The sequence below is a fragment of the Triticum aestivum genome, chromosome 5D (assembly GCF_018294505.1).
Source record: "Triticum aestivum cultivar Chinese Spring chromosome 5D, IWGSC CS RefSeq v2.1, whole genome shotgun sequence".
NCBI lineage: Eukaryota > Viridiplantae > Streptophyta > Magnoliopsida > Poales > Poaceae > Triticum > Triticum aestivum.
The window spans coordinates 327717596-327728633 of record NC_057808.1 but is presented as its reverse complement, the minus strand read 5'-3'; the positions used below and the strand labels follow the sequence as shown (position 1 = coordinate 327728633).

Below are 11038 nucleotides of genomic sequence, written 5' to 3'. Positions count from 1 at the left end.
GATCGACGGAACCATGGTTATGTAGCACTTGTGTGGACCGAGGCGAAGCAAGATGAACCCCCAACGCACCAAGTATCAACTCCTCTGTTTGACGCTCTATGCATTTTGTTAAAGCGTGATAAATTTTCAGCAGGGCGCGATGTTCTCGTCGTTTGCCACGCAGCTGTGCCTTCTTCATTTCTGAAGATGTACGACACATTGACACTGGTCTCCGTGAGTAGACGTTGCGTGAGCGTGTGTCATGCCCGTGTTACCCTCTGTTTATCTACCTAAAATGAAGATCCAAACCTCACCGTGCAGATTAAAGATTTCCAAGAGATGTTTTCTTTTCACATGGGAATGGGATTACTACATGGTAAGTACAACTAGCCGGCTCTTCGCAGATAGACCATTACCCCGAGGCCGGTGACCAGGGCAGCCCCGGCCGCGACCCCGCCGTAGGCTGCCGACCACGCTTCCCGGTTGGCCAGGTCCATCGTCGTCGTTCCGTTGTTAGATGCCAGGCTTCTCCGACCCGGCGTGCCGCCAGAGTAATCCAAGAAGAGCTTCAAACCCTGCAAATGCAAAAGAAACAAAAATAGTTCAAACCAAACCGGCTGAACGGAACAAGTTTCGTGATGCCGGTGGATCCATGCATGCATGCCTTCCATCCGGAGAGCCTGGCGTGGTCGACCGCCGCCGTGAGGTCGTCGTCCGACGCCAGCACCACCATGTCCCGGTCCTCGTCTTCGTACTGCAAGCATACGTACGTACCAGCTGGGTCATGCATGCATGCATTTGCCCAGTTTCATCATCGCATGTATCCCGTACGTGATGAACCACTCACCAAGATCTGAGGCAGACGGTGGCGGTCGATGTCGGTGCCGAGCCTCTGGAGTATGCAGGTGACCAGCGGCGTCAAGCTCTGCACCTCTGCAGCGCATGCATGCAGACGATAAGTAGCAGGTTAATGGGGGCGAAGGTGAACACGGCACGGTCGGTGGCAGTGCGTACGTACCGCAGCTGAAGCGGTGCATCCGGCCTCGCCTGTCCTGGAGCTTGAAGGAGAAGAGCGCGGGGTACGGCGGCTCGGCCGCCTCGTGGATGACCTCGGACATCATCTGGGACCTGGCCGCCTCCTTTTCAAAAAAAATCTGGGACCTGGTCGCGTCGCTCATCAGAGACTGGGTTTCGGTCTCGTCGTCCATCGAGCCCAAGGCCATGGCGGAGTCCCAGAACCTCTGGATCATCGAGATAGTCGCCTCGTCCCCGGTGCCGCTGCTCTCAACCTATATAATTTTTGAGTGCAATCAGTAGGAGACATCTCGATCAACTCAAACCTTTTCTGTCTTCTGAGAAAAAGGAGGACTTACGATGGAGATGGCGGCATGCGTGATGTCGAGCACGTCCACAATACACACGATGGAACCGTCTGCCCCAAAAAACACACACAAAATATATGTAATATCTGAGTGACAAGTTGCCATTTATCTTCTACTCTGCATAGCACACAGGATATACCTCTGTCCATCACGGGAAGATGCAAGAACTTGCGCTCCTGCATTGTCCGGAGAGCATCCAGTATCGGCGTGTCCACCGTCGCGCATTCGGGGTCAAGAGTCATGACCTGCAGGCGAATCATATACATTTTAGCTTCCATCACATTCACATGGCAGCCAAGAGATATACCGTGGCGGTTGGAGTTGGAATGGCATCTACCTTCTCGACCGGGGTTGAGTCTGCAGGGAGGTTCCTGGCGATCATTCTCATCAAGATGTCCCTGGAGCTGCACGCCCGTAGACCATTGCCAACACCAAAGGAGGATAATCAGCAAAACGCTCATCTGACCTGACACAAGGAAATGCCACTGAAAGGCACGTACGTGAGGATGCCCCGAGGTTTATTCCCGACGGCCACGACGGCAGAGTTCGCATGCGCCTCCACCATCATCTTGGTCGCCGCGAGCACCGAATCGCCCGGCGCTGCGATCACAACCCTACATTATAGATCCACATGGCATCAGTTCTGATGAACTAACGCACTACATGCGCAGATAACTGAATGAAGCGCATGCAGAGGGGCTCATGAACCAAACGTTGAGTCAGCAGTGATTATTGTCGACAAGGATGGCCTCAACATTTGCTCCTTGAAAGCCTCTAGCAACGAGCTCGGGTTACCTGCAGATCCAACCCAACAGGAGATAAGTTCTTTAACCTTATTCGTTTCATAGGGATGTTATGTGTAGATGAATTGACTGCAATCAATCAGCACACTAGCTTGACATAGGATTGATTACTAGCTAGGGTTGCTGCTGGTGCTACGTACTCCCAGAGTGATACTTGTCGGTGCCGTCGATCACCGCCTTCCCCTTCTCGGACACCCGCTCCATCCTGGCGATGGCGTCGTAGAGGCACTTGGCGATGTCGAGCATGGCCATCACCTCCCCGTTCTCCACCACCGGCAGGTGCCTGAACTTGCCTGAAATTACACCGGAGCAATTAATTAATCAACTCTTCTCATAGAGAAGGGAAAAGACCAGGTGCAGCTCGACCTTGGACCATCTTCTGCAGCGCCTCCACGGCAAGCGTGTCGGAGAGGACGAAGACCGGATGCCTCGTCATCACCTTCCACACCGGCGTCTCGTCCATCCTGACCTCGCGGGCGATCACCCTCGTAGCAATGTCCTGTAGATTAAATCACAGCTCAGACCGCGCATTGGCAATTCCATTTCCACCTTCCTTGTCGAGAGAAGGGAATTAGCTACGGCATGCACCTTGTCGGTCAGGATGCCGCAGAGCAAGGCGTTGGAGTCGGTGAGGAGCGCGGCGTCCACCCTACGCGCCGCCATGCGCCGGCAAGCCTCCAGCACGGTCGTGCTCTCCGGCATCGTCAGCGCCTTGGACAGCCGCAGCCGCTTCACCGTGCGCTCGCTGCCCAGGGTCCTGCGCCACCGGCCACGCGATGCATGCTACGGCGATCGGTCAGGTGATCACAACAACAACTTACATTTGATCAAGCATGCATGCATGCAAAGAAATTGATTGTAACGGAGATGGAGGCCGGTACGTACACGGACCGGGCGAGCCCGGGCTTGGGGCCGGCCATGCCGGCGGCCGCCGCCCGCCGGGAGCCGCTTCCCAAGGACATCGTCCGCCTTGGCGGCGACAAGCCGGCCATTGCGCGGCGTGGACGTGCGTACGGCTAGCCGTCTGGGAAATGGAGCGAAAATGCATGGAAGGTCGACGTCGTGCCTGGTTGAGCTCCCGCCATTTTTTCCCATCCGCCAGGTTAATTGCTCGTTTAAATTGCACAAAGCATTGTTGCACTGCCCAATTATAACCTGTGGTGGGAGTGATCTCTAGGAGAAGCTAATTACCATGGGCTATCACATTTAGAGTAGAGGTTGAGAGAGACCAAGTGAATCAAGCGCGTTTATCCTTTAAAAAAAAAAGAGGTTGGAGCCTCCGGCCTCTCCATCAATTGATGCACACATAGACATTTTTGTTAAATGATGCGAGACACCCAGACAACATCAACAAATGGAGTATATAACAGAAGCAACTATGACAGAAACATTATAAGATATGAATATAACACCTAGGACTATGTCCACTTTTTCCACAGCAACACCTTCAAGAAGGGTTAAATGCCCACATGCTACTGTCATCACGGAGACAATGTCTTCAACAAGATAATGACCTAAGTTCGCCGCTGATGAGTCTGACCAGCAAAGGCCAGAACTAGGACTTTCACCCCGGATATGAAGTGTGTTTGAAACGCCATCTTGGCAACAAATCTTCCGACGGTCACATCTACCAGTTCTCCATGCTAGGCCAGAGTGGCACTAGCAGATGGGTGGGATGTATGCCTACCAAAGATCATTATCGTGGTCGTCGGGAGGCTGACCATGCCGTAGTGCAGAACTAACCATTGTCGCTTCACAACGGCGTGAGCCGACCTGCAACATCCACCATAACTCTGAGGTCGTTGCCCCAACGTCCTTCCTATGAACAGAGGCAGATGCCGCCGAGTTTGATGTCGACTGGGAACCGCCGGTGCACCCTTGCCCAATCATGGCACGGTATCCAGATGCCCACCAACAACTATCAAACGTGTCTGCGCCACAGCCTGCACCCGACTTGCTGCGCACAGGGCTGATAAGCATGTGTATTCTTATTGTTGACTAGTAGACTGCCCGTGCGTTGCCACGGGCAACATTTTTTGACATAGAGACACTGATAAAAATATAATTGTAATTCACAACGCGTGTGTCATGTGTGGAATATGACTGTTGCCACAAATATTGTATGTACACTTAGTAATAAAACATAATTGATGTAACCCACATTTTAACTTTCAAGTGAATTTATCATCATTCAGTCTAAAAATTGTAACAGAGGACCTGAAAACCAATGTACATATAAATTTATAATAAGTGAGTTACATTCCACAATTTTGATTTTTGATCGGAATTTCTTGACCAATCATAGGGTATATATTTAAAGAGAATTTTGAAAAATTATAGGTAAAGATATTTGGCAACCAGTCAATTGATCTTTTTGACCCAAAAAAACAAAGAACGAGTACTTGGCTATATGGGCCGCACCTGCTTTTTTTTGCAGGCAATACAAAGAGCTTTATTTTTCAACTAAAGGCATCCTTTGCTCAAAAATAAAATAAAAATAAAAACTAAAGGCATCCATGGACGCAGTCAGCCTTAACAGGTAAACTGGCCTGGGCTTTAGCTGGATTTGTACGGAGTACTTGGCAGTAGCTGGATTTTCTCACCGACCCCTAAAAAAAAATCTCACCGACAAGCCACTCCGTCACTCCATTCCCCTCACTCTGCTCGCCCCATTCTCATCCACTCCCACGGCCTCGCCCAGCCGCCACGGAGGCTGCTTCAATCTCTCGTTACGCCTCGCTCCACATGCCCTTCCTTCCTTCCCTCCTCAATGCCTACCTTCACTGGTGCGTTCTCGGCTGAGCCAGAGTGGACACTTCAGCACTGGCTCCGCGGCTATGTTGAGGAGATCAAATTGATGGATCGAGGGGGCAGGAGGTGGAGGACGGCACGCGGTGGCGGGGATGGATGTGCCGGCGATGGGGACGCTATTGGGAATCCGGCGCCAACAGGTCGCGTCGCGGCTCGACGTTCCCGACGGCTGCCCACGGCACACAGGTCGCCCGTGCCCCCGTCGGGCTCCAAGACCGCCACAACGGCGGAATGGCCCCGCCTCTGTGTACGCCCCGTCCTCCTCCCACTCTGCTTGTTTGCTTCGTTTCAGTTCTCATCGCCATGTGCTTGTGGGTTGCGGCAGCGACTGGTGTAGTTTGGACAGGAGCAAGTGCGCCAATCAATTCTGATGCGGTGAGATGCACAGGGAGGCTTGCATCGGCAAGGCTAGCAGGAGGCCGTGCTCAGGAGGGACCGGAGGTCTGCGCGACGACGACGGTAGGCACGGCCGAAAGGAGTGAATTAAGTGATCCACAGTTGTTCTCTGTTTTACACCCATAGCAAACTTCAGATTTGAGCATTGATCCGACTGTTTAGTAGTAAACCAAATCACTTAATATCCATTGTTCACTCTGAGTGTATCTCACATCAAAACACCCAGTTTGCAACTGTAGTGAAATACAAGGTGTTGGGTTAATTTGTTCAGGACTACGGTCTCTGATTTAGGTGTAGGAGAATTTCCTCAGAACTACGGGCCTCTGATTTAGGTATAGGATAATCTCTCTCCATATTAGGTTTATCATGTCCATTGAAAATGCATGAATCTCTACTATCATGTTCTTCAGAACAAATTTAAGTCATAGCTCAAAAATCTTCACACAGATTCTTTTGATTAGGAATGAATGAATGGTAAATACTTACTTATAGTAGCTGTTAATTTGTAGACGCTTTTAACTGTTACTTGTGATTTTTCCTCTCCTTGCAGTTGGTCCTGTTTTCCCATATCATCTGCTTTGTAGAGATAATCTCTCTTTGATTTTGCATTTGGCTTACTCATTAGTTTTCCTATTTGCTTCAGTATCTTCACCAAGGAGTTTGGAGGCAATGCAGCAGTGGTGAAGGCGATGGTTGTGCCGGGTGCAGGCAGGTGCAGACGGGTATGTTCCTTGACAGTCAATTGCTTTCGTCCCATCCGACTATCATGCAGTCTGACTTAATTAAGATGACTAATTGTTTTTCAGGGTGAATTGAGTTCAGATCTTTGAACAAATGATTGTGATTTTGTAGCTGCAGGGTGCTATTCTTTATTATTACTTGGTATGTCAGTACTTCCTACCTACTTGAATTTCCCTATTCCCAACTCATGGGATTTTTTATTTTTGATATTTCCCTAAATGATTATACATAACTTCTGATAACACATGCCACCCAGTTTTCGTTCTCTATAACAATTGAGAAGTACATATGCACTTCCACGACATATAGGTTCATATGGATGTCTTTGAACAAGATATAGGGAGAATGATAGGATCAGACTAAGACATGAAAGTCTGTGACACAAACAAATATACGGCATGTACATACTGTTCTTTCATAGTATATGGCATGTATAGAACGTTCACATACAAACAAAACTACCAAAAAATATATTAGTAGATGTACCACAATGGTAGCTCATGTACAATCCAAAACAAATGGTTAGTTTAATTCATTAAGTGGATCCATCAGCAGCAGCAGTAACAACTTTAAGAAGAAGCGATTTATCAAGTATGTAATGAGACAAAACTGGGGACACATTTACCCTTTGTGATTTTTAACCGTCCCGTCAATGCATCATGTTCATAAATACGTTTGTCCGTCAGGCTGGGAGTGATGTACTTTCCTTTTCTTTTTGCTCCTTACAAGTTGCTCTTCTCCGCGCGTTTAGAATGCCCCTTCTTTCTGTTGATGAGGTCCTGTTATGTTCCCCGTCATAATGAACCTTATCTGGCATGTTATGGTCAGATGTCGCGGTCTGCGATATTTCCTGTGGAACAATCTTTACTAAAATGAGTAGAAAGACAATTAAAACCAGTGAAGAGTACCTCCACACATTAGACATTAAGAATTGCCCTTTTGGTTGTGTCGTGCGATTATACCTGGACTCCATTTGGGGAGTTAATCGATAGTGGAGATGCCGCTAAGATGGCATCGACTGGCATTTTTCGTATTGGTCATTTCTTTTTCCTTGCTATGTTGGTGTTGCTAGCAAGATTTACCCTTTCGCAGTGAGATCCATACAGGGTAAGGTCGAGTGAGGCTACAAATGTTACAGCCATTTAGTAACAGTAGAAAAACCTCATCAACTATATGTATGCTCATTGTGATAAATAATAAGAAATTATGCTCGCAATTACCTGGCATTGGCACTGGAGTCATTCGGGAATGATGATCAACATTAGAGATGTCACCAAGAGGGGCTCCGTTAGAGGCATCACCAAGAGGGGGTCGGCACAGGTTTGGCGCCTCCATATCTTCAAGGGTTATGCTCTGTCGGCACTCAAAAATGAACTTAAAGAAAACATTAGCTGATCCGGTTAGCTTACAGAACTGCATTCGGTTGATGAGGACTAAGAAACTGAATAGTTTGTGTGTGATTTTCCAAAACTACATTTGTAAAAGCGCAGAATGAACTGATGTATATTCAATAATGTACTGAATCCCAAAGAGCAAGTATAGAAAGTTAATATATCAAACAATGTTTGCCTGGAAGAAGGCTGGCATATATGAGGCTATTCTGGCTAGCATGAGCATGCAATCTACAAGGTATCTGTTTGCATAGCATTGCAACACGTAGAGTCCTTTTGGTTTGTGTTTCTCTCCTCGCTTTGCTCTACACATACTCACCGTGTGTTCAGGTGATATTATTTTAGATTCTGAATGTTACAAGTAGAGAAGAGAAAACCATGCTTCAGTCATGCAATACGATCATTCCAACTGGAGTGTGAGTGAATAGATTAATACCACTACCTATTTCCAGCACTGAAAACCCTCTGCTATTTCCTTTCCAGGCATGTGGGACATCTGAAAACAATGAAATACGTCGCCATTGTGAAGCCTTCTATATAACTTCTCAAAGAAATACCAAAACTATGGTACGTTTGATGTTGACCTGGATTTGCACCATGCAGAATATTGTTTTTACCTTTAGCAGTTACCTAGGTCTTATACAGATGATCAACGCAATGGAAAAACGACCATACATCCGAGACTGATAGTAGTGGATGTTAGGGCTGTGCGTTTGCTGCTCGAGAACTGTGTTTGCTGACCTGTGTTGTGGCAGCTAACCATTTTCCATCGGAGATGAACGGAAGTGCATAAAACCTGCCGCCCAAAGGTGAGAACTTGCGTGCGCTGACCTGTGCTGTGGCAGGAAGGACATCAGCGCCTCCCTCTCACTTCGTAGTTTCAGGTGCGCATCTTCAAGGATGCTCGCCAAGCGCTGGAGCACGCTGAAGCAGGGTTCGCCGCCCCGACTGAATCGGGAATACTCGCCGCCGCCTTGGAACCTTGACGATGATTGGTGTTGTATTTGGAATGATTGGATGATTCATATAAGGCATTAATTATTTTTAATTGATTGATTGTGGCCACGATCTGAATAGACATGTTAGGAAAGTGGTGATGTGGAAGGAAATAGTGGATAGAGATCGATTCTGGTACGTGAGGGAAGTAGGCTCAGGATGGAAAATATAACGTGGCGATGTGAGTTGACGATGTTTTTTTCCTGCTTATTTGTCTGACGGGTTCTGCGGGTGGAGAAAAAATAGGTGGGGATGGGAAGGCGAACGTGCGAGGTGGATGCCTTCTATCGATGGGAGGGATGCGAACCAACGAAACAACGTACGGACTGCCACAGATATAGATGCGCGGATTTTTCCTTAAATTCTGTTATTTGTTTCCTTCAAATTCGTTATTTTATCTATATCTATACCTACCTACTTCTTGGTTTCGTCCCGCTAGATGATTTTATCTTTTGTTAAAAATATATCCTAAATGCTTAATCGTGCAGCTGCGCGATTCGGTCGCGCTGAGCGCACGCGCTACCCGACAAGGCCGCTAGAAACCAACCGCTTCACTCTCTTCCTTCTCGAGAAAAAAGCCTTATCCCAATCCAATCCCCTTTTCCTCGTCTACATTTAGTCCGACCAGTGCTCAGGCGAAGCATAGGAGCGCCGCCGTCGACGACCTGGCGGTCGTGGAGGAGGCAGTGCACCGGAGGAGCTCGGCGATCAGGTCGGCCGGGGAGCCGGAGCAGCAGCACTCCCGTCCCCCGTCCACCCAGCGGCCCCCGGCCCCGCAACCCCGTCGAGGAAGGGCCGCAACGGAGCTCACGCCGGAGGGCGACCTTCTGCTCAGGTCAGCTGGCCGCGGTACAGCCGTGTGGTCCGCCGGCACCAAGGGTCGCTCCGCCGCTGTTACGCGCATCAGCAGCAAAGACAACTTCGTGAGATAGCCTCTGGCGTGGAGCTGTTCGACCCAGGCAGCGAATGACAAGTCACCTCACGGTAATGCCATCCTCCAATTCTCATTCTGCTGCTTGCAATTGAGATTGAGCCCCTTGTGTTGGTAGGATATGTGTGTGATGCATGCTACTTGGCATAGACTGATGCATTGTTTTGCGCAAATTCGTTGCTCTTTTGGGCAAATTCGTTGCTCTTCTGGGAGCGTCAGGACAAAAACATCCAGTTGATGTTAAGCTTTTGGCATAAAACAGTGAGTGGTCTGTACAAGGCCACACAGGCCATGTGTTAAGCCATTAGCATAGAACGCATATGATTGTTTCTATGAATTGATTGCGTGTCATGTTCCATGGATTTTTAAGCTGCAACTATTGTGCTCTTATTTTTTTGTACACGGCGCTATTCAGTTTGGTACATTAGGCCGGCCCAGTACCATGGATATACTTCGAGCAAAAAACCATCAGTGTTCATGAAGCTTATTTCATCATTGACAAGATCACGATGGAGCGAAGGAGTTGGCAGGGGAGGGGGTAACAAGATCATGTCTTCTTTTGTCTGTGTGCTTTTTTCCGGCAGTTAAGTTGTTTGGGAAATACACATGAGTTGCACATAAATTAGCTCATAGTTGCTTTCTTTTGTTCTGGTCAGAAACACTTAGAGCTGCTATGTTTTTTTTCCTTTTTTTATTTCCTAGTTAACTTGTGCTAGACTGAATACTCTCAGTTGCCCTATATAGTTTGCATCCCTTTGTATGCACAATACATGAAAGATAACCTAGTTGCCCACAATTAACCATACAATTGCCTAAAAGCATGTATCCCATTGCCCAATCCACATGAACAAAAACATTACCAAGATCACGATGGTCAACATCTAAAGGTTCTAGATACCTTTCATTCAAGTTTGTGTCATAGTGGTGTGTCAAGAATTTCTTCTCTTCGGGTGGGATCCCTTGGTATGATCGTAAACACTTGGCGAATGATCATAGAGGGTGGTGGGGTGGAGCTAGTCATGGGGACATAAGTAAAACCATGGAGTTTTTTATGAGATTAAGTTTATTTGTGAACCCCTAAAAAGCAAACATGTGTATGTTCTTTATCCCTTTTCGGGTGTCATAGTTTTTTTTGCGTGTAAAGGTGTCATAGTTGCCCACAATCAGCTATATAGTTGTCTAAAACCATGTACCCAATTGCCCAATTCTCATGAACAGAAATATTACCAAGACCATAATTTGGCTTATATGTAAAGGTTTTAGATACCTTTCAATTAAGATTGTGTCATAGAGACACATCAAGAATTTCATCTCCTCGGGGTTGGATCCATTTGTATGATCGTAAATACTAGGTGGATGATCATAGAGGGGGAGCGGCGTGGAGCTGGTCATGGGGACATAACTAAAACCACAAAGTGTTTTTAGTGGATTAGGTTTATTTGTGACCCGCTCCAAAAATGAACATATGTATGTTCTTTATCCCTTTTTTAGGTGTCATAGTTGCCTACAATCAACCATAATGTTGCCTAAAATCATGTATCCAGTTGCCCACAATTAACCGTACAGTTGTCTAAAACCATATATCCAGTTGCCCACAATCAATTATAC

At 47.5% G+C, this 11038-nt stretch overlaps 1 protein-coding gene and 2 long non-coding RNA genes across 3 annotated transcripts; 1 reads left to right on the top strand and 2 right to left on the bottom strand.

The window, feature by feature from the left end:
• Positions 1-349: 349 nt before the first annotated feature.
• Positions 350-3231, bottom strand: LOC123124799 (CBS domain-containing protein CBSCBSPB5). Its single transcript, XM_044545355.1, has 13 exons — positions 3050-3231; positions 2753-2921; positions 2531-2663; positions 2305-2457; positions 2075-2156; positions 1862-1975; positions 1699-1765; positions 1501-1606; positions 1353-1411; positions 998-1268; positions 827-912; positions 644-733; positions 350-554 (listed from the first exon to the last, which is right to left on the bottom strand). Exons 1-13 carry the CDS (start codon positions 3154-3156, stop codon positions 366-368), a joined length of 1626 nt encoding a protein of 541 aa, XP_044401290.1. The 5' UTR covers positions 3157-3231; the 3' UTR covers positions 350-365.
• Positions 3232-4825: 1594 nt separating this feature from the next.
• LOC123121512 (uncharacterized) lies at positions 4826-9788 on the top strand. The gene is made up of 6 exons (XR_006459771.1): positions 4826-5222; positions 5301-5434; positions 6015-6093; positions 6178-6253; positions 7987-8312; positions 8388-9788. It is a non-coding gene; the product is annotated as an uncharacterized lncRNA (long non-coding RNA).
• On the bottom strand, positions 6496-8077 carry LOC123121513 (uncharacterized). Its single transcript, XR_006459772.1, has 3 exons — positions 7333-8077; positions 7075-7235; positions 6496-6962 (listed from the first exon to the last, which is right to left on the bottom strand). It is a non-coding gene; the product is annotated as an uncharacterized lncRNA (long non-coding RNA).
• Positions 9789-11038: the final 1250 nt, after the last annotated feature.